Source organism: Xiphophorus hellerii, chromosome 8, assembly GCF_003331165.1.
Source record: "Xiphophorus hellerii strain 12219 chromosome 8, Xiphophorus_hellerii-4.1, whole genome shotgun sequence".
NCBI classification, from domain to species: domain Eukaryota; kingdom Metazoa; phylum Chordata; class Actinopteri; order Cyprinodontiformes; family Poeciliidae; genus Xiphophorus; species Xiphophorus hellerii.
In genome coordinates, this window is record NC_045679.1 from 26,344,265 (window position 1) to 26,370,541 (window position 26,277).

At 38.1% G+C, this 26,277-nt stretch overlaps 2 protein-coding genes across 3 annotated transcripts in view; both read left to right on the forward strand.

Annotated features, from left to right (window-relative positions):
• Positions 1-9,261, forward strand: part of zfyve16 (zinc finger, FYVE domain containing 16) — a 28,786-nt gene extending 19,525 nt beyond the window's left edge. For both annotated transcript variants that reach the window (XM_032569834.1, XM_032569835.1), the window contains exons 11-18: positions 100-182; positions 1,007-1,111; positions 1,969-2,119; positions 2,241-2,321; positions 2,404-2,566; positions 4,191-4,296; positions 4,407-4,583; positions 5,465-9,261. In XM_032569834.1, the coding sequence (XP_032425725.1) occupies positions 100-182; positions 1,007-1,111; positions 1,969-2,119; positions 2,241-2,321; positions 2,404-2,566; positions 4,191-4,296; positions 4,407-4,583; positions 5,465-5,626 (1,028 nt within the window). In that variant the 3' untranslated portion in view covers positions 5,627-9,261. The remainder of the gene's footprint in view (positions 1-99; positions 183-1,006; positions 1,112-1,968; positions 2,120-2,240; positions 2,322-2,403; positions 2,567-4,190; positions 4,297-4,406; positions 4,584-5,464) is intronic.
• Positions 9,262-11,949: 2,688 nt separating this feature from the next.
• Positions 11,950-25,886, forward strand: sec14l7 (SEC14-like lipid binding 7). The gene is made up of 12 exons (XM_032569846.1): positions 11,950-12,148; positions 14,420-14,495; positions 18,730-18,773; positions 19,532-19,594; positions 19,706-19,894; positions 20,979-21,074; positions 21,157-21,217; positions 21,316-21,399; positions 22,061-22,167; positions 22,248-22,387; positions 23,407-23,576; positions 23,778-25,886. Exons 1-12 carry the CDS (start codon positions 12,095-12,097, stop codon positions 23,906-23,908), a joined length of 1,215 nt encoding a protein of 404 aa, XP_032425737.1. The 5' UTR covers positions 11,950-12,094; the 3' UTR covers positions 23,909-25,886.
• Positions 25,887-26,277: the final 391 nt, after the last annotated feature.

A 26,277-nucleotide genomic window follows, 5' to 3' on the forward strand; every position in this document is an offset into this window, starting at 1 on the left:
AGATCTTCTTCCAAACGTTACATTTGGGAAATTGTCCTATTATTGTTCAATAAGTGTGATAATTAATAATCATTAACCCTAAATTGATGTGTTTTCCAGTGTATCCAACGATGCTCATAAGTGTTCGTTTTCGGGACTCTGTGTATCGAGAGACAGGACACACCATTATGAATTTACTGGCTGTAAGTACCACAGCAGCAGGTGGTTCCCGCCATGTAAAGCTGTCAATATTAAATCAACCAGCTGATGTTTGTAATCCAACTGAGAAGTTAAAAACCTTTAACATTTTAGTGTAATAATTAGTTTTTTACCCAGATCAGACTGCATAATTTCAAGTGTTTTGACTGTGAACCAGAAGTTGTTGGGGTTTTTTTTTTACCCCACAAAGACAAAACTTTATTTTTCAGATTTTTTTTTTATCTTGGGTTATTTCGCATATGCTTTGAACCTTTGCTGTGTTGTGAGCTTAGGTTAGGACATGACTGATACAAAAATCTGTGAATTTTCATCCAATTTGAAATATTTTGCACCCTCTAATCTCCACCAATAATGAGGCTGTTTTCTGGGGTAGAGTTCTGCTCTGGAGCCGTTCCTACAGCAGAAACTATAAGGATTTAAAAAAAAAAAAAGAGTTAAGTTTCCTGTAGTCAAAATGCACCAGTTTTCACTTTGTAGCTGTGGATGTTCTGAAACCCGAATGTAAAGTTCTGAATCTGCATCCCTCTGAGAGGTCAATTTTTACTTTTCAGATTCTGTTAAGTCTCATTTTTTGGCAAATGTTTCTGTAGAAAAGAAGCTGCCTATTAATTATTCACACCTAGATATAGGGTGTTAACATTCTTAGGCCACACCTTCCTCATTACACAGATACACATCACCTGCTATGATTAAATCCAGTTAGCAGGCATGCTTTCCATCTAGAACTTAGAAAATATGTCAAAAAATGACGACAGGCTCTGTGTATATGAGAACAGATTGTCATAATGTGCGAACGGTCTTTGTCCAGGACCTGAGGAACTACCAGTACAGCCTGCCAGTGGTGGAAGGCCTGAGGATCCACATGGAGATGGGACACAGTTACATTGAGATCCCCAAGGCTAGCTTTAGCGAGGTAAGCTTTACATTTCTGATTACAGCATGGTATCAAAGTTGTCTGATATCTTTTGAATTCCAGTTCTGTAAAAGTCGAGGCTCTTTCCTTACCTGTCTTTTCTAAGTGATCACATGTGCAGGATTTTATTTGTAATTTTTTTAAGGTCTTTCTTAGACTAGCGTACTCAAAACCTTTGAGTACACATTGTGGACAGTACATTTAGCAGAATGGTTGACTCATGCAACTGACTCCAGGATGATTTCATTGCACGAGTATGACTGTGATAAGATCTTTAGCTTTCTTTTTAAAGTAAAATTAAGATAAATCAGAGTTTGCCTTTTTTTTTTTTTTGGTCAATTGCGCATTCACACTTTCTCAAACAAACCAGACTTTCCAGGCAAACAAACTAGTTCAAAGCAGAATAAACAGGGCTGGTGTGAATGAACATAAGTCTTTCTAGAAGTGATCTCTGGTGCAGTTCGAATGCATATGTGAACCCGAGGCTGCTTCAAAATCAGGAAACAGACTACGGCACAGGGGGATTCTGGATAAACACAACCAAAAATAAATGTGCATTTCTATCGCTAAGGGAGAAATGACTCGAAAAATCCTGGCAGCACTAAAATCTGATCCCACTCCATTTTTGTTTATATTTTGTGAAGAAAGAAGTTGCGGTGTATTCTGAAAACGGTGGTTTTCATGTTGTTTCCTTAAGTGGGTACAGCGCCACCACAGGCGAGGGGTGGAACAGGTTTCTCAAAGGTTTCGGCTCGTTTGAAGATGTTGATGATGTGTGAAAACGCCCTTAAACTAAACCATATCTGAAAGTGTGCAGCAGTTCACCACAGACAGAAATGGTTTTCTGTGCTCTACAGATGCAGAAGGTGGTGAATTCCTCCAATGAGCACGTCATCAGCATCGGAGCGAGCTTCAGCCAGGAGGCCGACTCTCACCTGGTGTGTTTCCAGAACGAAGAGGGAAACTATCAGACTCAAGCCAACAGCAAGCCAGGGAAGACTCGCACAGGTCCGGCTGCTGCAAACTCATTACTCTTTGTTGGAAAACCGTCAGTGCTGCAGCAGCTTGTAAAGTCCCGTACGTTTATCTGATGAGGTGACTCCATGGTTGTTTCTGTTCACTTCAACAGTGACTGGAGCCAGCTTTGTGGTGTTTAATGGAGCGCTGAAAGCCTCGTCGGGTTTTATTGCCAAGTCCAGCATCGTCGAAGGTAAAAGTAACTCAGTCAGACTTTAGTTCTAGTATATATGCCAGCGTGTGAATAACAGTTAAGACATAAATTTGTTTTTCAGATGGGTTGATGGTTCAGATCCCACCGGAGACCATGGAGTCTTTGCGCTCCGCCCTGAGGGAACAGACAGACTTCCACATCCCCTGTGGGAAGAATGACGGCGGAGAGGTCCGAGAGAACGTCACGGTCCGCTGGGTCGACTGGACTTCTCCCGTCAACTCTGGGTAACTTTACTACCAACAGGCAATTAATCAATTAATAACATGATGAATTAAAATGAGCTCCATAATTTGTAATCTGATAATTTTTTTTGAAGGGAAATTTTGTCCACAGAGTCATCTCAATCCAGACAATTTATTTGGCTCTAAACCAGGAGGAGGAAACGCAATTAATTGTAATGAATCGGTTTTTGAAATGATCATTAACTGAGTTAATTAAGTTGATTAATTGTTAACTGGATCATTTGCTGAAAAAGCAATATATTTACAATTGTAATTAAGCCAAAACTGTATAAAATATATATTTTGCATATATAAAAACACCTTTGTCTGGAAATATGTTCCAGACAAAGGAACATATTCCTTTATATCAGACAAACATATTCCAACACTCCTAGAGTGACAGCTTCTCCTGATCAAATTCGCTAAAGGAATGCTACATTATTGGGTTTTACCCAATAAAATGTTTGTCTGTATCTTTTAATGCATTTCTAATATGGCATTTAAAAAGTTGTTTTATTTAATTTTCCTTTTGGATCAATTAAGTATTTTTGAATTTGAAAAAGGTTCAAGCGGTCAAATAAAAAATCTGTAGGCCGCGCAATTTTTTAAAATCTGATTAATCGATTAATCTTCAAAATATTCATTAGTTGCAGCCCTAAACCTGATGGTTTGTTCCTCAGAAGTTAGGATTTGTGGAAGCATTGTGCTTCCATAAATGCATTAATGTCATTCTAGATATGTGGTTTAGATGAAATTTGACAAAACTGACTTACCGTATTTTCCACATTATAAGGCGCACCTTCAATGAATGGGCTATTTTAAAACTTTTTTCATATATAAGGCACACCGCATTATAAGGTGCATAGAATAGACGCTACAGTAGAGGCTGGGGTTACGTTATGCATCCATTAGATGAAGCTGATCTAAAGGGAATGTCAACAAAACAGTCAGATAGGTCAGTCAAACTTTATTAATAATTACAAACCAGCGTTCTGAAAACTCCGTTCATTCCCAAAATGAATAAACAGCTGTTTTATTATTTTCCCCGAGGTAAAGTAAGTGACGTGGTATTTTCGTGACACAGTTTATCTTTTAACAACAGCAAGGTATAACATATAGTGGAGGGGAACTTTTCCTCGATTCAATAAACACGTAAAAAACAGTTTGATACTGTTACGGTAAATCAAACGTTAGTGCAATCACAATATATATCCACTTCCGCACCATTGATTGGTTCATGTTAAATCCTCTGGCTGCTGCTCTATTCCCGTGTTCTACTGTGTGACTGATCGCCTTGAGCTTAAACTCTGTGTTGTAAGCGTGTCTCTTAATAGGAGCCATTTTGGGGTCTTTACACAAAACCCAGCCTGCATCGCGCGCTTCTTCTTCTACGGGGGAAAATGAAGTCGGCGGCTGCTTACTGTAGTTGCGAGACCTGTTGTGGCTCAATATTGGTCCATATATAAGGTGCACTGTCGGCTTTTGAGAAAATTGAAAATATAAGATGCGCCTTATAGTGCGGAAAATACGGTAATTTTAAAAATATAATTGTGTATCTGATTTAATTACTGTGACATAAATTTAGCTAGTGGCTTTTATTTATTTAGTGTTATTTTGTGTTGACCAGTAAAACCAGTGGGGTTGATGGGAGGCCTCTGGATGGCATCCCCAGCGTCAGAATGCAACAGGATGCAGAGTTTGAGTCCGACAGTCGCTCCATTAGATGCACTGAGGTGAGTTTTTTTTTTTTTTTTGTTTCGTTTTTTTAATTTATTTTACTGAGCAGAATGTTTCTTCTGCTGCTGAAACTCTGAAGATGTTTGACATGAGCGGATCTCTGCAGGTCATCTACCAGCTGAAGGCTCCAGACTGCAGCCTGGCGTCATTGCTGTCGTCTTGCAGCATGTTTCAGAAGGAGATCGCCATGGCGACCTGCAGCGCTCTGGCTCCTCACCTCTCGGTTCTGACCGCAGGCGGCATCAACTCGCTCTGGCTTCGCATCTCCACTCAGGCCGACATGGTAAAAACTCAAACGCAGCGTTTGGAGGGCTTAGCTAAAATGTTTGACATGAGAAAAATGTCTTAAGATCAAAAACATTTATTTACATTGGAGTTATTTTAATGGCTACAGGTCGTCGGTAGCATTGTTGCCTTGCAGCAAGAATCATTTTTGGTCTAGTTTCTAGTGAAAATATCTTAGTCCACTTCAAATAAGATCAAACTAACTTACAAGTAACTCTTCAGGCAGAAATAGGAGCTTGTATTAAGTAAATAATTTTTTAATATTGAAAAAACTACTAGTCCTATTTCACTTATTAAATGGGGAAAATATCTTTTTATATATTATAATGCTTTTTCCATCAGGAAGAAATTACTAACTTAACAGAAGCTCTTATATCTTTCTGAAAAGTTTCTCGTAAATTAGTTTTGTCTTATTTCAAGTGTTCTAAGATATTTGCACTAGAAAATAGACCAAAAATACTATTTAAGATTTTGTGTTTTTTGCGTTGTGGGTTCAAACTCCGGTACTGTTGGTTTGGATTAGGTTTAGGTAATAAAACTCCATCCATTTTGGAACTTTGTGAAATTAAATAAATGTTTGCAGTTTCTTTTTCTGGTTTGAGTTTTTTTTCTCCTCGTGTCGCAGAATTCTGGCGCCCCCTATGGGAAGGCACCCCCCACACTTTAAAAGCCCTATAGTAGCACAAAATTTACATAATTGTGATGTGGGGGAAAAAAAAAAAAAACGGTCTTTTAAATTTCTTTACAAATAAAAACTATGCCTCCCTAAAGCCCTAGTCTGTAGTTAACACTAAAAATTAATGCATTAGCTGTTTTGCATGCCACACTTTTCAGATTGACGTAATGTTTTTGCGTGGCTGTGTGCGTTTGCCCACCCAGGTGGAGTACCAGGCGGGGTCCGGAGGCCGGCTCCTCCCCCAGCGCTACATGAACGAGATGGACAGCGCTCTGATTCCCGTCATTCACGGAGGGAGTGCCAGCGTACCGCAGACTGCCATGGACATGGAGTTGGTCTTCTACATCACACACACTTTCCAGTGAACAAAAACTAAACACCCCCCACTCAAAGTATTAAAAAAAATAAAATAAACAAAGAAAAAAAAAAGTAGACCCCTCAAGAGGATGGATGTATTTTTAGTGGGATGCAAACTTTATAGAAAATGGATTTCTGTCGTCACCAAAGCTGCTACGCCAAACACTAAACACCGCTCTGATCAGCTCTGCCTTCCTGGCTCTCCGGGAGCTCCTCTGTGAATGTCACTACACACCTTCTCTTAAAAAAGGAAAAAAAAAAAATCATCTGGATGTATTCATCATTTAAAACGGGCTAACTGAATGAACTGACAGCAGAGAAGCCACCGGGTGCTGATGTTCTAGTAAAGGCATTCTGGAAGGATGAAGAATCTGCTAACACACAGAAACACAACTTCTTTCTGTCCACACTGGGACTTTTTTTTGTCTTGTGGGTCGTTTTTTTTTTTCCATTTAAAGTATTTATGTTTCAGATTTCCCCTGTGCACACTTGTTTAGGGTCACTGTTTATTCCCCTCTGCACAAAAGAGAATAATACATTAACATAGTTTGGATTAAAATTGTACCAAAATCAGGACAAAAATAATAAAAACAACCCCGCATGTTTCACAGCAACATACTCAGAAAAAACAAAACCGGGAAGAAACGCTACAATTTAACTCAAGTCTCATTTTACCAGCTCAGATTCAGTTCTGCTTATGGAGACTTTTTTTATTTTAGTCCATGGAGTTTATTCATTTGTTTGGAAACACAGAGTATTTTTTTTAGTAAAAACATGGAATGTTGGGTAGGAAAATTACAGCGCCCCCTGGGAGATGTGAGGACATTTTTTTTTTCTTTGCGTTCCCTCGCCATAACGCATCTCATGCGCTATTTAAAATCCTGAAAGGTTTTCTGGTACAAAATAATTTTTTTCCAGGCATCTTTTTAGGTTTTATACCTTTTTCTTGTGAATACAGACACACCACAAACTTATGGGCATCCCTACTTATATAAATATAACAAAAACTTTCTGCAAGAACAAAATGATCAAATCCATCCAAACTATTTTGTGCATTTTTGAGTTATTTTCACAGGGTCATATCAGCCATTTGACAGTTTTTCTGGTCGTCTTTTTCACGTCGGCAACCTGAATAAATGTCTGTTTTCGTTTGCAGTCCCGTCTCCACCGAGACATATTACACAAACAAACAAACAAACACAAGAAGCAAATTTTCTGCACCAAATGACCAAATTTACTCTGAGGGAACGCAACAACAATAATAAAAAAAAAAACGACCCCATGTCCCCTAAGACTTTTGGTTTTTTACAAACCAAAAGTCCAACCTGACTGGATATTATGGGAGAATAATGGGATTCAGGTAGCCTGAGACGTCAGATTAAACTTATATATTCATCTTTTATTCTTTTTATTCTTCTAAAATAGGAGTGTCGAGTCTCTGCAACATTCCTCGTATAAACCGCTTCCACTGGCTTGAATATTTGAAGAAAGCTGATTGTAGTTGTTTATGCCGTCTCTCCATTTTATTGCTTTTTTTTTTTTAATATTCTCATAGAGAAAAATGAAATCTTCAAAAACAGAACACTTGATTAATCGACAAGTAGCTGAGATTTGAAGGAGGCAAAGCTGAGTTTGTTTTAACCGTCTTCTCAACACCTTCACTCTGTGTGAATGTTTTATCTTTGAGTCGACACCGAGGCTCTTGAATGTATCTGTTTAATGCTCCTCCTGTCATCCCCATAGCAACCAATCACATGTAGACCTGCACCGATCAGTATCTTGTAGCCAGATTCAGATCCCTGGGATTTGGAAAGCTTTCGTCGACTTCAGCTGATTCCACTTTCTCATTCAGGACTCTAAGGAAGATTTACAGAATGGTTGTTGATTATTTATGTTACCAGTCAAGAAGATGTGGCACCGCTGACTGAGTAAAACTATTTGAGAAAAAGGACAAAGCATGCGTTTTAAGTGGTCTGCTCCGTCTTAGATCAGCAAGTAGCTTGTCTAGCAGTAACAACCAGCTGGTCCAAGAAATGAAATAATTTTTTTTTTATATACCAAATTTGATCTCCAATGTTAATTGATTTTCTTTTTTCTTTAATAAATCATGATTGACAGAAAGTATATCTAAAAAATAACATTGGTGCATTGGTGGAAAAAAAAAATGCAGATTCCAAAACAAAAAATTCAGTCAATTGATAAAATGGCTTCATTACCAGCTCTGGCAGGTCTGTGTGTATTCTTTAGAGAATATACTGTAGATTTTATTTAAGAGAGTCGTAAAAGATTAACAACATTTCCAGACCCAGTATTCCTCATAAAAGACGGTATGGTTTTGAATATGATAAAACCATAAATCTTTGCTGTCATATGCTCAGCCTTCCTGTTACCTTTCTAAAACAAAGCTTTCCCTTTCTCACAGCCTGAACCAACCGCAGGCGTTTCTTTGTGTTATTTCTAAACGTTTTTGACGTCTCTGTACTCCTTGACACAGCACCACAGGAACAACTTCCACACTGAAGAGTGTTGCTGCTACTCTGTAGCGCTTAGGCTTTGGTAAGGCGCATTCACTGTTTGGAAAAAGATCTGACTTTAGCGTTTCAGACCAACATCAAAGTCTCTGTTCGCCTCCAGTCATATCGTCACCTTCCTAAAATAATGATGGTAGCAGTCCATTTTTTTTTGCCACAAGATGATTTAGAAGGAAAAAATAATAATTTTTGGCAAAAAACGAGTCCAGCCATTATTTTAAGCAGGTGACAATATGGAAACTAATCATCTATGCATCCTTAGCTGATCTGTCATAACTCATTAACTATGCATCTAATTTAAAGGGTTTTTTCCCAATATCTGCTGAGAGGGAATAGTAGGTGGAGCCTAATCAGATCAACTGAAGCTGACCAATCAGAGGAAAGCATCCAGTAAGACCCTGATGGCAGAGTAGCTATGTGCGCTCATCTATTTTTCTAGTTTAGGATAAAAATCAGTGTTTGACTTCTTCTCATCCATATGTATAAAAAAAAAATGTGCAGAGATTATATATGTATAGAAGGAGAAAAAGAAATACACTTTTTGATATTGCAGAGATATTTTTGGTATAACTGATTAAAAAAAAAAAAGTCCAGCATATTTAAGATGTTTGGAGCTAATGTGAGGTAAAAAAAAAAAAAAAAAAAAGCAAATCTAGTTCAACGTGAATGTTTTAAATCTGCAGCCTTGACCCTCCCTCTGCAGGTTGTAGTTTAACCGTCAGCAAATAGAGCCAGGGGAGTTTCGTGCTTCGGGTTAGTGTGTGCATGACTTGGGCTATTTGCTATTTTGTGTCGGTAGGTGACTAATAAAAGAGGGGGGGAGATGAAGAATATATATTTTTAATTGATAAAAATCAGCGTTTAACTGACCTGTAAAGTTTGCATGTTTTTTTTTTCTAGTTAGGATTTCTTCAGATGATTCAGAGCTGAATTTTTTCGCCCCCACAACGTTCGACCTTCAGCTAATGACAGGTGGATGTGGGACAGGAACTGCTGGTTGAACACTAAACTGCACTTATTTTAACTTTAACATCTAACATTTTAGATCTTTTAGCTGCAGAAATGCATAATAAAGAATGAAAAAAAAAAAAAACTCAAGTAGTGCTGATGCATCCGGATCTGGTCCAACAAAATGTCCGCCCGCACACAGAATGAGTGCTGACAGCAGCAGAACATTTTATAAGCATCATTTCTTCAGAATTTAGAGTTGTGGTTCTGCTCTTAAGTAATCAAAATCTTTGTGTTCATTTACTTAAAAGTCAAGTTATTTTTTTGGATTTATTTGTCATACATCATGATTTCATACAGTTCCATCCATTATTGTGGACAAAGTAATTTATTTATTTTTTTAAAAATCTTAGGTGATGCATGACGTAAATTATCTGACGTCAAACCGGTGGAGTTTGATTTGCATCGATCCTTTCCAAAGTACACGTCCGTTTCAGCGCTGAACTCCTGGTCAAAGGTGTCCGTTTCCCCCTCCCCTCCAGCGAGGGGAGCTGGGAAATACTGTCATGATGAATTATTTCTTCTTCTGTTGATTGGAACAGCTGAGTAATGTCAGGATGAGAAAGACTTTCTAGGCTCTCTGATTGTGATTTCTTGTAAATCATCTATTTATTCATGACACCAGCTTTATTTTGGTGGGTCTAAATAGCTTGTGTATTTAAATAAAATTACTTTTGTGAAAAAAAAATGTATGTGATGTGCTTTTTTTCCCCCCTTTGAACTAAACCCGACTGTTGGGGATAAATATAGACTAACTCATTTTATTTTAGGGATTTTAAGATCTTTTGGTTATTTCTGCATTCATTCATTTTCACCGATACTGAATTATTTTTCGTTTTTAACTACAAGTAATCATTTCCTGTAGCTGTGCCATGCAGAATGTTCCAGCTGTAAATATTAAGAGACCAGCACCAATGAGTGCAAAATTATAAAGTGGAAAGAAAAAAAAAGACTGGTTTTCAAACAATTCAGTTCAAATTCAGACTTTTACTTTGACAAGCCAGAATTCACTGATCTGCTGACAATGAGTTGTAGAACTCATAAATCTGACTTTCATGGACGAGAAGCGAAAAGAAAGCCAGAAGAAATCCTGTTTTAATGCCAGACTTTAAATCTGCAGCGTGTAAATTTTATTAAGAAATGTTTGCTTTTTGTTTTTATTATTTTTATTAAAGCTCCGTACTGCAGCTGTAAAGTTGACCCAGTACTGATCAGATCAGAACCAAACTAGACCTTTTTGGCCTTCATGTCAAACATTTTGTGCAGTGGAAAAATGGCCTTCCTCTGATGTGGTGGTGGCAGCATCATGCTGTCCTTCAGAAGAAAGAAAAACTGGTCAAGTGGGTGGAGCTGAATGCAGAGCAATACTGGAGCTCTATAAAAGCATCAAAGTTTACCTAATGTTTTTCTTTTTGTCTAATTTCTACTAGAAATATCTTGGTACACTTGAAATAAGACAAAAACTAACTTGAGTTTTCAACAAGATAGAGGAGCTTGTTTTAAGTCAAGATTAATATTGATGAAAAATGTCTGGTTCCATTAGCAGATGAATTTATTTTTAACAAGACATTTTTCCCCTGTTATAAGTGAAATAATCAACTAGACTGTTTCATCAATATTAAGGAATTATTGACTCAAAACAAACTCCTATATCTTGCTGAACACATTCTTGTTAGTTTTGTCTTATTTTGAATATAATATATTTGCAATAGAAACCAGACAAAAAAAAAAAAAAACCCAACTTGATAAGATTTTGAGTTTTTGCAGTGAGGGAAATCTGTTGGAGGCTGCTAATGGTTTCAGCCTGGGGCGGAGCAGGGCGACTGTACAGCCAGAGCTGCAAAAGAACGGCATAGGTCAAAGCATGTTAGTTTGGTAGAATGGCCTAGTCAAAGTCCAGATCTAAATCCAACTAAGAATCTGTGGCCTGACTTGGAAAACTGCGGTTTCCAGATGCTTTCTGTAAAATCAGCTCTTATTGGGAAGAAGAAGTGTGGAGATGTGCCAACTCTATGTTATCTCAGTGAAAGATGGCTGCATGACTGCATTTACTCAGGGGACATGAATACAAATGCATGTCACACTTTCCATATTTTTTTCCCCTGTAACACAATGCTTTTTAAAAAAAAAAAAAAAACTTTCCATTCTCATAACTCTGCACTGCTTCATGTTTGTCTCACAGATTCAAATCAAATGCATTTAGAGTTGTGGCTGCAGTGAGATAAGATGAGGTTAGAAATTCTTTCGCCAGGCTCTGCAGTAAACGCTGCAAACTGGCGACTCAATGCAATCTGCTGGGTTTCCTTTATAAACTACTTTGAATAATTAATTGAGCAAATTGCTCTATTTGATAACTAGGATCAACTGGCTGGTATGTGTGATTGAATTAAACTTTTTTTTTTTTTTGCAAAGTGCCTTTAGATGGCATTTGCTATATAAATAAACTGAACATTCCTAAAATCAACCAGATAAGAATTATATTTGATGAGATACTTTTTCTTTTCTTTTTTTTTATTGATTATTTAAGTAACAGCAGATTGCAAACACTTGTTACCCAACCGTATTTATGCAATCTGTTGACTTGGATCGATTATGGTGACGAGCATAACCAGTATATTCTCTTCTGTTTTTGCATGTAACGAAGAAAATCACTACTTACAAGGGATTAGTTAATCAAAATTAGCCTAATATTTGATAGAAGAATCAAATTACTCTAGTTTTTTTTTGTTTGATTTTTTAATTTTTCAGCTCTCCTGAAGGTTTCAGCAGGTAACCAGTCGGATTGGGGTGAAAGTCCACCTTCCTTTGTGAGCACAACTGAGAGAAAGTGAGTGGAGGCGTGGCATTTTCACCCGTCTACCTGTTTTTACCTCCTGCAGCTTTCATTCACAGACGGCAGCAGCAGCAGGGCCGTCGGAGCGACGCTTCAGCCGAGACATGAGCGGACGAGTCGGAGACCTGAGCCCCAAGCAGGCCAAGACCCTCACTGAGGTCAGAGACGATTCCCCAATCTGGAATATCTGCTGGAAATTTTGGGAGGTTTATTGTAAATAACTTTGGTTTACGTGAGGCTGATATCTTTTGGTTTGCACTGATCCAGCGTCAGATACTCTCCCAGTGGAAACTTTGACTGTTATGTGCTAAAGCTCTGTGTTAAAACTTACAAACCCACAACCAAACGTAGTTTCTTGAAACTACATTTGTTTTTCTGAACAATCTTTATCAAAGTTCCTCCTTATGGGTCAGAGCTGTTTGTTCTCCAAAGCTTTTTGGTATTAATCTGTGAGTGTATGTACTACATTAATAGCTCCTTTTAAATAGCATCTTCACGTTTTTGTAATGGTCAATAATGACCATTTGCTTTTATTTGAACTCAAAAACTAAAAGCAGATGAGCTTGGATTTGAAAATGTGTGTATTTAGGTTTGTCCATTTAATTTTAGTGAAGCAAAAATGGATTTAGCATGACAAATAATGACTGTTTTTAAAAATGAGCAGAAATAGCAACTTTTACTTTGCAAATTGTAACCATGTAGCTACAAACAGAGATCTAATATGGACTGGAGGGCTGTTAAAAAGTCCACAAAATGTTTTCGGATCATCAGACAAGGATAACCTGATGATCTGAAACATCATCATGCATTTCCTGATTTTTGAGGAAATACAAAAATCAGCTTTGAAATGACGGTTTCATTTGAGGGGAAAAGCTTTCCAAACCGTCCTGCTTGAAAACTAATCAGCCACCGTAGCTAATAACCTGCTGCGCCACCGCTGGTATCACAAACATCAAGTGTTTGTTTGAAGTAATGGAGTCGATTTACATCCCTGAGGGGATTTTTGATCCAGTCTTTTTTGCAGAATTGTTGTAATTCAGACATATTGGAGCGTTTTAGAGCACAAACAGCCTGTTTAAGGTCAAACTACAGCATCTACCTCGGATTGAAGTCCACACTTTGACTGGGCCACTCCGACACTTTCATTTAGGTATTTTTTTATTTTATTTTCTTGCTATTCAAAAGTGGACTTGAGTGGAATTTCTCTGTATCGATGCATAATGTGTTGCATTTGAGACCGTCTTCATGTTGCTGGACAGGTTCCATAGAAGTCAGTGAGTGAAACTAAACTAATGAGTAAAACATTTGCTTATTCAGTTATTCCATGCTTACCGAAGGTGGCAGCTGGTTTGAGTTGCTTTTTTTTTTCTCTAATAAAAGCTGCTTTTCATGTTGTGTTTGTCTGATGTTAAAAATCTTGTTTTTGAAACACAAAAGTGGCAAAAACAGAAAATTAAAACAATCCTGGTGATTCTGATGCATATTCATCCAAACATATATGTCCCAACTAAAATGAGAAATGAATGCATGAGGCTTGGGTGAAGGGAACTTAGAATTTAATTGCTATATTTTGTGGTACTATTGTGATAAGGATAAAAATTATGAAATCAATTTACGACTGTTTTCTTTAGGTAACTGGTATGGTTGTGACTGTAGGAGCAGCAGTCACAGCACCATAAATACAAATGTTGTTTTTGAAAAAAATTTCCATTTAAAACAGGCTTCCTTAGGACACCACTTCCTTAAAGTGATGGTGAGATTTTTATCACTAAGCCAAGCATAGCTACTGCATTTACTCATATTTTTGAATTTGCTGTTATTTAACGATGCTCTCATGAATAAATAGTGGAGAAAATAGTAAAAAATAACATTTCCGATAATACTGCCAGTCTTGTCTTTTATTTAATGTGATTCATTGAATTTTATTGAGACTATAAAACTTTTAATTCTTCTAGGAAATGTTTTATGATGACTGATAAACAATAAACAATAAATGCCCACTGCGAGATTACATGCCAAAAGATGCTTTGAGTTTTTGTTCATGTTTATCCTAGTTTCTGCAGACAGAGCTACACCAGCAGCCCACTAAATGGTAAATGGTAAATGGACTGAACTTATATAGCGCTTTTCCAGTCATTTTGACCACTCAAAGCGCTTTACACTAGAGTCACATTCACCCAGTCGCACTCACAAACACACACACATTTATACACCGATACGCAGATCGGTAGGCAATTTGGGGTTAAGTGCCTTGCCCAGAGGCACATCGACATGTGGCAGGAGGAAGCTGGAATCGAACCTACAACCTTCCGATTGCAAGACGACTACTCTAACATAGAGCCACAGTCGCCCCCTAAAGTTTACTTAAGCTGCTTTTCCTTCTCTTAAACTCTTTGTGACAAAGAATTGCGTCTTGGCTTTGCTTTCAGTTTCGGGAGAGGATTCAAGATGTCCTCCCCAGCCTGCCAGCTCAGCATGACCACTACCTCCTCCGCTGGCTCCGAGGTGAGTCTCAGACTTCCAGGTTCACCTGTTTAGTGCTTTCTGGACACTGATTGAAGATTTAGGGAACACCGTTTGACCAGTTGGTCTCCGTTTGCAACCGATCAAGGATAAGTCGACCTATGTTGCTCTTTGGTTGAACTGATTGATCATAAAATAAGGTGCAGTCCAGTCTGTTAGTACAGTTTTAATTAAATGTATTTATATAGTTCCAGCAGCATTTTGGAATAAAATTGCTGCCAGTGTTGCTCAGCAGTTGAAGGTTTTACAGTAAAAATTAACACAGGCTCATGAAGTATGTAGGCTTCATAGATTTGGTTCTTTTCTGGCCATACTGGCCACTCAAAGGTCAGTATGTGGGACACTCAAAAATATTCAGAACTACTGCACTGTTCAGTGGCCAAAAGCAGCAGCTTCAAGGCAAACATGATTGGTGCTTCACTAAAATCATGTTTGAAAAATAGATTCAAGGATCAACTTTAATATTTTGGGTATTCTTTGATGCCAACGGTTGTCATCGTAGTACGCTTACCCTCATATCCGCCGCTTCTTGTGTTTGACCTCTTTGTAACGCAGCTCACGCCGTCTGAAAGGAAAACACGAGAGGTCAGTTTCCTCTGACTCAAACCAAACAAAGGCAGAGGCCGACAATCAAACCTGTTCCTATGTATTAATTAGTTTTATTTTGTAACCAGGTTGCTGTGTATTGCAGACTCCTGCCCTTTTGAAAATGAGATCTAGATCTCAACAGGGTTTACCTGGTTAAATAAAGGGGGGAAAAAGTCACACCGTATTCAATTTCTTTGGAGGTCTGGGGGAAAAATACCAGAGCTAGAGGCTGCAGTATCTACTGTACACCTGTGAGTTGAGGATTGTTAGTCTTCTTTTCCTTTTCACACCAATATTCAGTGTTTGAATATTTCAGACAGTGATATTTTTACTGGTATTTTCACACAAGATTGTCAATCCATAAGTATCTATTTCTGCATTGTGCCTTACATGAAGTCATATTGAAAATTATTTATTTCACTAGCTTAGTTCACTAAAACATTACTTAGATTATTTAGATACAGACTGACGTTTTTAAGCCTATATTTCTATTAATTATGACGATTTCCCGCTTCCAACCGATGGCAGATCCAGGGGGATGTTGAGGGCAAATATAGACGTGTGCTTTTTGGTCTGAGAGGGGGGGTAACATTAGATTTTTACTGCTAAAATCAATTTTAGAAAACACAATATGATTAATTTTGTAATTGACAGGGCCACATTTTTTAAAATTTCTGTGAACAAAAAAATAAATAAATAAGGGGCCCTTGGAATTGTCCTAACTTCCCCCCCCAATACGGTACCCCTGGATTGCAGCGAGTGACGCAACAATTGGATTAAATGAACAAAAATGAGTCGTTATTTTATTATTATACGTTAGTTTTATACATTATTTTTAGCAACCTTTTAAACGTGAGATTTTAATCACGGCAAATTGTGAAATTGTGTTGTTTTTTTTACATTTGTAGAGTATCTAAATAGTTTTGCACTTTTTTGTAGTTGGACAAACATTTCATTAGTCTGGTTCTTTGTTCAAAAACTTGTGTAAACAAAACTGTTTTCAGCCCTGATTAAAAGGACCCAACAGTTTCTGCACATCGCAGGTTTTCAGGGAGTTTGTTCCAGAGCTGAGGAGCATAGAAGCTAGACGCTGCCTCATCTTGTTTAGTTCAGTTAGTAGGTCTCTGACAACCTGAGAGGTCTGCATGGTTCACACTAGACAAGCATTTCAGAAATTTATTTCTGATTTTCTTATTATATTTAATCCATATATAATAAGATATATGGATCTTATTTTGACCGTGTTTCTGTTAGAGAAATTTAAATCTAATGCAGTCTTGTTCATCTAATTCTTCTTTTCAAAAATGACTGAAGCTTCTAGAAACTATGTATCTTTTAAAACCCGGAATTAAAATGATATTCAGGTCTATCATGACTGAATGAAAACTTCTGATTACAACATTCAGCATATGTATTTTTGGTGAATGTCTCGTTAATGGTATTTTGGCAGCAAAGAGTTCATCATGTGGTAATTTGAAGGAAATCTGTTTTCTCAATCAGCTCCACTTGTTCTCTTCCTGAAAAAAGTCAAAACTCTGATAGAAACAGTAAGTCTATAAAATTATGTTTCAGTAGCTCTGCTACTGCAACTTTATGTTTCTGTCAGAAGCTTCTAGAAGCTGAGGTCTGTCTGGTTAATGGTCCACAGTCAAAGCAGGTTGAGATCGATGACCAGAGGTGGGTGTGTGTGTGTGTGTGTGTGCGTGTGCGTGTGTGTGTGTGTGTGTGTGGGGGCGTGTGTGTGTGTGTGTGTGTGTGTGTGCGCTGCCTGTTGACTTTGACCAGTTTCTGTGCTTGCTTAAAAACAAGCTGACAGTTTGAAACTGTGTCAAAGGCACTGCTCAGAAGACACTGTATATGCATTTTTCTATGCGCGAAATATGAAAAAAAAATACTTAGAATGAAAAGTACCTAATCTCCTCTGCATTAATTTCACTGTTGTCATTTTGGAGACAGCAACTAATGTGAACGTCTCTGTTCCTGAAAGGTGAGGTTATTCTCTTCTCACCATCCAGAAGCTTCATTTTGTGTCCCCAAAAATATCCATTCCAAATCCATCACACTGTTCCACATTAAATAAAACTAAAAATATTAGTTTTATTTAGACAGTAAATAAACATTCCTTATGTTGGATTAATTTAACGCCATTTCTCCTGTGCTTGTTTTGGAGTGAGCCTATGAGTAATGGAAGCTATCTGATATCCTAGCTTTAACATAAAACACAGATATTAAAAAGATATATTGCTCTGCTTCAAGTGATAGGCATCAAATATACATTTAAATGATTTTTGCTGCAGAGAGTGAGCCTGTGTTGAAAACAATTCTGGGCCACAAGTTTTGCCTAGAGGGCGTGTACAGATTGGCCAATGATGGTGTGCGGATATGGAAAAAGCAGTGATTGGTTGAAATCACTGGCCCACGCACTTTCATACACAAACACATGTTATGTCTCTCTACCTTTACAAGGTCTTTGTATTGACTTCCATTCATTTCTATAGCCTAACCCTGACCCTTAACCGTCACCAGACCATAGCTAACCCTAAATTCAATTCACACCTTAGTCCTAAACCTAACCCTTAACTCCAAAACAGTTCTTCTCCTCATGGAGCAGTAGGTCCTCATAACGTATGTGTAGAAACATGGTCCTTACAATATACAAATACAAGAATACAGACACATTCACTCAACTGCATGCAGCAGGAAATGGACTTTAGCATAAGATCTGCCATCGGAGCAGGCTCCACTAGTCCACTAGCTAGAGAAGAGGTGCATGTTTGTTTTTTACCCATATTTAGGACTTAATACTGGCTTCTATTCACTTGAGTAACTGCTCTTATCCTTACACCAGTACCGGTAGATTCCTAACTTAACCCTTAACCAAAACTTAATTTACACCATACCTTTAAACCTAACCTTTATCCCTAAAATGTGTGCTCAACCATATACGGTCAGGCTTCGGCCCCATATGGCGCATTGGTCCTCAGAAGTTTATTGAAAATACTGGAAAAGTTCCTAAATAAGCAGCACGGACCTCTTTAGGTCGTAGCTTAGATAAAGGCCCAAAAGGAATCAGAAACTGTTGTTAGGGGACATTTTACTGTGTTAGACCACAAGGAAAGCATGACAATGGACCAGCGCTGCATTTTGGTCTTAATAAATGGAATTTATGAATTCAACTCACTGACTCTTCTTGAACCTCCTACATTAAGAACCTAAATGGAGATAATTTCCACAATTTGGAGGCACTGCTGGGATTTGTACCCAGAATCTCCTGTTTACCAAACAATATTACAAAAACACCTGAATTTTATTTTATTCCTTTTATCAAATTTGGGGGCTTTCTCCTTCTCCCCTGAAGATGAAATAAAATTATTTATTCCCAACAGTTCATATAAATTCTGTTTCTTGCTGTTAATAAATAAAACCAAACAATATGTCTCAAAAAGGTCATCAGCGTGGATTATCAGGGAATATTTCCTGACACCAGTATCTCCTTCAAACTGGTGTCAGTGTGAAGCAGACATAATTCCCAAACCAGAGGAGAATAACTGCATGTGTTCTGCGCTGACTGAAATAAAACATTCCTAATTTCACATGGATGCTCTCTCTTCTGTTTCTCTCTTCCCAGCTCGTAACTTCAATCTTCAGAAATCAGAGAACATGATCAGGAAGGTGAGATTTTTCTGAACTCTCCGCTTTGCGTCTCAGACTCAGCTCAAGTCTTTTTTTTCTACACTGTTGTTACATTCTTGTAACATCTGTTGCTTTTGACTTTATTCATTTTTACCTACAGACTGCACAAGGAGGTTATATAATATATAGCATTAACAGTTGAACAGGATTTTCTCAAATGTTTTTTGTTTTTGGCCATACTTTTCTGGATTGTCCATAAAATCCAGAAAAGTCTCAACAACCCTGACCGTCCTCTTTATGAAACTGTTGTACAACAAAGGGTTTTCAGTCAGAGGGTTTCTCAGATATGCTGTGATACTGACTGCTGTAGGAGATACTTCACAGCCACCATCATCTACAATAAGTCTTTGAAGAAAATTGTGTACTATAACATTTAATTACTCTCTGGGATTAAGAAAGAATTTCTGAACTGAATTTGGTTGTGCTGGATTTTAATTAGGGATATCAGAGTTGAAAGAGAGAAATAAACATTTACACCACACTTTTGAGATTATTAAATGCATCCTGTGTTGATTTATTACATAAGACAATTCAAATAAATTCAAGGTGTAATTATAAGGAACAAAAATCTTACTTTCAAAGAATTCAGCTTTATTTGTCATCTTTGCTCAGAGACAAACGATTTTAAAAAGATTAATAATAAACCAAATTCCTTTAAGTTTTTCGTCGTTAGTTTTACTTCCTGGTTTTTGTGAGACTCTTATTTCTTCTTCTGCTTCCTTTTCCTCTTCTTACAGCATGTGGAGTTCAGGAAGCAGATGAAAGTGGACACCATCATAACTGACTGGAAGCCTCCAGAGGTAACTTACCCTGAGAAGACGCCTCCGCTCGTCTTCTCAGGCATCTGAGACGTGACGTCCGCCACTCCGTTGCCTTGTCGTTTGATGACGTTCACGCTTGTCCTTCTCAAGGTGATCGAGAAGTACGTATCCGGTGGGATGTGCGGCTATGACCGAGAGGGGAGTCCCATCTGGTACGATGTGATCGGCCCTCTGGATCCCAAAGGCCTGCTGCTGTCAGCCACCAAACAGGACTTCCTGAAGACGAAGATCAGACACATCGAGATGCTGCAGCGGGAGTGTCGGAGGCAGTCTGAGAAGGTCTGGGACAAACTCTCCTCTCACGTCTAAACCTAGACTCACTTTTTCCCTCCTTTTTTACCACATTTTTTCACCTTCAAACTTTGTTTTTCCCTTTATCTGTTTCTATTCTCTTCCCCTTGTCTCTTCCTTTTTTTGTGAGAAACACAAAAATGTTTGCTTCTCCTAAAACTGTTTTTCACAAACATGTTTTGTAAATGTACATGTCGGACTTTGAGCTCACGTCACAGCATAGAACTTGAAATTGCCCCCACAACATTTTAATATATGCAACCTGAAATAAAAATATTAATCTCTTCATGCACTTAAGAGATCTTTTTCATTCCTCCTAATGAGAACTGCAATTCTTGTTTTGTAAATGTGACTGCATTTACAAAATAAGTAAATGCAGTAACAGTAAATGCAGACAGTAAATGTGTCATAGGCATTTTGTAAACTCAAATGCCTACTGAGGCATTTTGAGTTTACAGATTCTGAAAGTCTTGGTTTTCTCTCAGCTCGACATAAATAATTATTTTATTTTAGGTTGTTATAGATGCAGTTAGTCTGCGTGGGGCACAGCGCTGCTCACTGCCTTGTCACCGTCATATCACACCCAGGTGCTGGTGTGCATGCCGGTGGCATGCTATGTATCGTAATGGTATTCTAAAAACAAAAGTTCTGCAACTCACCCTGAGAAACTGAAAATATTCCTGCAGACATGAATTGCTCTGATTATATAGTCCTGGTATTGTTTTCTTTCTACCAATATCTTCAGCTTTTCATTTGAGTGATTCAGCCTTGAGCTATTTATCCATTATTATTTTTAAACACAATCCTAACCCTAACCCTAACCCTACATGTCGCACTTTGAGCTCACATCACGGCAAAGAACGGTCGTTTAAATGCAGTACATTGCGGACCACCAGGGGGCACCTAGAGACCGCAGGTTGAGAGAGGCTGATCTAGACTCACTTTTTTTCCTCCATTTTATTCACCTCCTTTCCAGGTTCAAACTTTTTTCCCTTCCTCTGTTTCCATTCTCTTCCCCTCATATTTCCTCTCCTCGTCTCTTTCTCTAACATGTCCTCTCTGTCTGTCTCAGCTGGGGAAGAACATAGAGTCCATCACTCTGATTTATGACTGCGAAGGACTTGGACTGAAGCACATTTGGAAACCCGCTATTGAGACTTACGGAGAGGTTTGTCGCTCGCTCTCACATTCCTCACGCGCTGCGTCTTAAAGCCTTAATCTGTGTCTAAGCTGCTCTTTATCTCCTGCAGATCCTCACCATGTATGAAGACAACTACCCTGAGGGGCTAAAGAGGGTGCTTCTCATTAAAGGTACCTCAGCTGATTTGCAACATGGTCTCGCTGTCAGTCCAAGTTGTGTTTTCAAGTTGAAGTTGAAATGTTTCTTTATTTTATTATTTTTGCTGCAGCTCCTAAAATGTTTCCGATGGCCTACAACCTGATCAAACACTTTCTGTGTGAGGAAACGCGACGGAAAATCGTGGTTTTAGGAAGTAAGATGACTCTCCTTCATATCTCTTCAAACTATAACGTCTCTGACATTGCACTGTTTAATGCTAACTTTTTTTGTTCCTTGTATTAAATTATATTGGTTTCTGCTTTTTATTACAGAATTAATAGCAATTCTGCAATAAATAATAATAATAATAGCGATAAATAAATAATCTTTTATTTAAGACATTGGACTCTGATTATAAGATTACCACAGGACTATAACTCAAACACGGGGAAACCTATGACGGAATATCAGGCTAAGAATTTTTTATTATTTCGAAAATAAAGTCATAATGTTACAAGAATAGAATCATAATAATGCAAGCATCAAATTATAATAATATGTCAATAAAGTCATAATAATACAAGAGCAAAGTTGTAATAAAATGATGAAAAATGTCATAACAATGCGAGATTAAAGTCAAATTACCAGAATAAACTCGTAACAATATGAGAATAGCTGCAATAAAACAAGAGTTAAGTCATAATTAAACGAGAATAAGATTGCAATAAAACTTTATTATTTGTAACATAATTTGCAATTATGTTACAAATAATAAATAATAATTGGAATATGTTACAAATTATGTCCAAATTATTTGTTTCCTGCATTCCAATGGTTTTATTGATTTGTTCTCCAAATTGCTTGGGTGTTTGCAGGTAGCTGGCAGGAAGCGCTGCGCAAGCACATCGACCCGGACCAGCTTCCTGTGGTGTACGGAGGAACCCTGACCGACCCCGACGGAGACCCTCGCTGCAGAACCATGGTGAGAAGAGAAACCCTTAAACAAGATCCAGTTTGTTTTGGAAGGTTCTGACTGAAGTGATTCATCTGTTGCGCCTGTAGATCAACTACGGCGGGAACGTTCCCAAGTCTTACTACGTGCAGGAGTCGCTGAAGGTTCAGTACGACAGCAGCGTCACCATCAGCCGCGGATCAAGCTTGCAGCTGGAGTACGACGTCGCTGCCCCCAGCAGCCTCCTCAGGTATGACAGCAGGTGCAGAAATCTGGTCTGAAACACTCTGAGGAATAACACGCATTAAGAGAAACAATTCTTTTTGATGTCAACAAAAATTTGGGAAACATGTGTATTAGGAGCTTTGTAGTTATTGATGGATTCTTGTTTATTTGAGAAAAAAATACAATACTAGACAGATGCAAAGAACCTTCCCTTAACACTACATTACATTATGTATTCTTAATTAAAATTTTCGAGCTTCAGTATCTTCTGTCCTTGCGGCTTCACTGTCTCCACCCATCTCCGTCACATTAACTTGTCTTTTTTCTAGCTCTAAAATTAAATGAGACTAAAAGTTTTCCTTTTTAGACTCAGTTTGGATTATTAAAATTATTTCTATTTGCTAAATCCCACAATAATGAGCGTTTTTTCCCCCCAAGTTTAGATTTTTACATACATAAAGATGATTATCTCTTTAAATAATTTCTGACCCACTTTTTTCACTTCCGATCCCAATACAGACATCTGTAGTTTAGTTTTACCGATCCAGAAAAACACAAACATAAATGTCCTGAATTACAAACTTATATGATAACTCTAGAACACGTAAATACACCAGTAGCTTCACCAGTTTGATCAAACATGTATGTAAACAAATTTAATTTGTTCAGTCATAGCAATTAGGAGTAGAACAGCCAATGGAAAATAAATTAAGAAACTGACGGACACAACAGGTTGACTTGTAAAACTTAAACAGCAACAAACCTTTTTTCAAATGGTTCAGAAAGTGCAATTAGGAATTCTAAATATAATGTAAAATAAAGTGGTTGCTCAGAGTACAAAGCATAGAAACAGACTGAATAGATCTGCCCTTATGGATCAGGCACCTCGTCACCAATACCAGATCTAGAATATTTTTCAACATCAGGATCAATACAGATATCAGTATCAGTAACACCAGTCAGCTGTGTTTTAGTACATGCAGGGAATGGGTTTTAAAAATCAAATGCATCAGTAGAATAAGACGCAGTTCTGTTCCCTGCTAGGTGGCAGTTTGCCAGCGATGGAGCAGACATCGGGTTTGGAGTGTACCGCCGCGCCAAGGACAGCAGGAGTCAGAAGGTAGCCGAGATGATGCAGGTTCTTCCTAGCGAGCGGTACAACGCTCACCTGGTCCCAGAAGACAGCTGCCTCACCTGCTCAGAGCCAGGAGTCTGTGAGTAACCGCTGGTTTTCCTCAGGTTTATCTGAATGTTTGTCAAGAAAATTGGTCAAAATCTATGTATCTCTGCGTATGTATGGAAGTGTGAATGGGTGAATGTGGTTCTGGTGTAAAGAGTTTTGAGTGGTCAGTGTGTAGCAAATGTGTCTGTATTCTCTGCTAGCTGTTGCTAACCGCATCCCTCGTCCCTTGCAGACGTGCTGTGTTTTGACAACAGCTACAGCGTCCTCCAGTCCAAGAAGGTTAGCTACAACGTGGAGGTGATTCCTCCTGCGGATGAACAGCTGCAGACTCCGTGCGGCAGAGGGGACGTGAGGCTGCAGTGAGGACACGCAAACATTACATCTCACATTTTGGTCACCTCGCTGCCTCACGACTACTGGATTTAACCTCAGCGTCTCTCAGTGCACTGCGTGTTAGTTCTTAATTGTTTGGAGCCTTAATTGTAAAGCTGATTAATGCGAGGATGAGAAGCAGTACTGTGAATGCAGTGTACTGAAACTGTCCCAAAATGATTCAGAACTGAACCACAGAGGTCAGTTCAAGCAGTCCAGCAGAGATTCCATAGTTATCAAAGTATGCATTGCTTTTACTAAAGTGTGATAAATTTACATTTTAATGAATAATGATAATTTTTTCAGATGATATTTATTTTTGGATCAATTTCCTGCAAGATTTGCTAGATCATGAACACAACTCATGCAGTCTATACTGCCATCTACAGGCCAGTTTTGGGTGATCCAACGTCACCAGTAACAGCTTCCTCTCACCACCTGGTTGTGTTTTCAGCACTTTGCTGAACTTTGTTGAGTTCTACTTTTAAAGTTAATGTGCGTAACAGTAGGACCTGTCCTCTTCACCAGTGGTGGGGCTAGAAATTGCCCATTGCTCACTCAGGAGTGGCGAACCACTGAGTGGCGTCGGAGTTCAGAGTACATCATCAGTATTTTCCAAATGCAATTCAAATGCAATTCAAAGAAACTGTATTGATTCCAAAGGGAAATTAGATTCATTTACTGTAGACAAAATGTATTTTCTTAAGATGAAAAAATGTATGAATGTATTCATAAATTTGTGCTCTCTAATCATATTTCACTGCTGCCACCAGATGTTTTGGAGGTGAACTGCAGCTGTGGTCATAGCAGGTTACTCTCTGGCTCCGCCCCTTCTCTTCATACCTTCTACCCACCATTTCCAGACAGTAAACCAATCTGGAATGTGAGGTAAAGAAAATGAGGTGTGTGTGAAGGGGAAAGTGATCTCATGTCTCGGTTTCTTCTGAAGTCGGAATCTGTGCAGTAAAACGAGGATTCCCACAGATGCTGAGTCGCTTTTTTTTTTTCTTGACTTGTGGCCTAGAGTCACAAATGTGTACTAACCCCAGTATTACCCTGGAAACCAGCTGTCTTCCTGGTCTTTTACCATAAGGGACAGGAGTTCCTCCACATGGGAAGGAGTCTGCTGAAGTGGATTCCACTGGGAGGAATCCTCAGTCCCAGAATCCCATGCAGTTGAACTAGATATTAACCAATTCTTTGCAAATGAATTTGTAAGATTTTCTTTTGTTGTCACTATTTGACCTAGAATCAGACTTAACTCGTCCTCTGAGTTACAAATGTTTTTGTGTTTGTCAAAAACGACAAAAATTAGACATTTTTAAAAAACTTTTATTCAAATTCAGACCTGTACATTTCCTCAGTATTAAGTAGAATTTTCTTATGAATTAGGTGAAATGTTTTTGGATATTCTTCCATAAGATCAGGGCTTAGTGATGGCTTTTTGTCATTCTTAAGCCCTTCTGTGCTTGTGATCGGTGTTGGTTTGAAATACCCACTTTCATCCAAGCTTAAAGCTCCTGACTGACGTCATGAGATGTTATGGTACCACCTACAGTATTGTGTACAGTGCACCAGCCTGTAGAGGGAAATCCTTCAACATGCTGCTGACACCTCCTTTCTTCCCAGTTTCTGTGAAGAAACACTAGATTTTATGTACCAAAACATGTTCTTCTGGAGAGAATTCATCTGATTTCTGAAAAGACTATTTGAATTTTTCCCAGCTGTTCACATTTGGATAGAATTGTTTGAAAAGATAAATGCATCTCCTAAAGCCTTTTGGGGATTGTACCCATCTTAGCTGACTTTTTCCCCCATGATGTCAAGCAAGGAAGCCGTCTGCATAAAGCGTTGCCTTAACACATATTCACCGAGTGAGAATAAGTAATTATTCATATTTTTAAGTAATGTAAATGTCTAGTTTTAATATTCTTGGTGTGCAATCTGTTAATAAAACCACTTGACTGATCTTTTGTGTTGAGCTGTTTTTAATAGCAGCCAAAAATAAAAAGCAAAATGGAGACACAACAAGACGCCATTGAAGTATTGACTCTGCAAGTTAGAAATTGTTTGGGCATGTCATAAACATGCAATAATTTATTTTAATTTATGATCGCTTCATTAGATCAAGGTTAACAATGTTGAAATGTTGCAATAAAAACCTATTGTGTTTAAATATGCCAAATTATTATTATTTTTTTTTTATTGAACTTTATTTTATTTTTTCACATATCCCCTTTCCTGTTGTGCCTGCAAAATGTATGAAATTCACTTATTAATGACTCTGATCGATATTTTCTTGATCAGAATCAACTTGATTCGCCAAGTTTGTGCACACAACAGGTGTACCGCTGAAATCC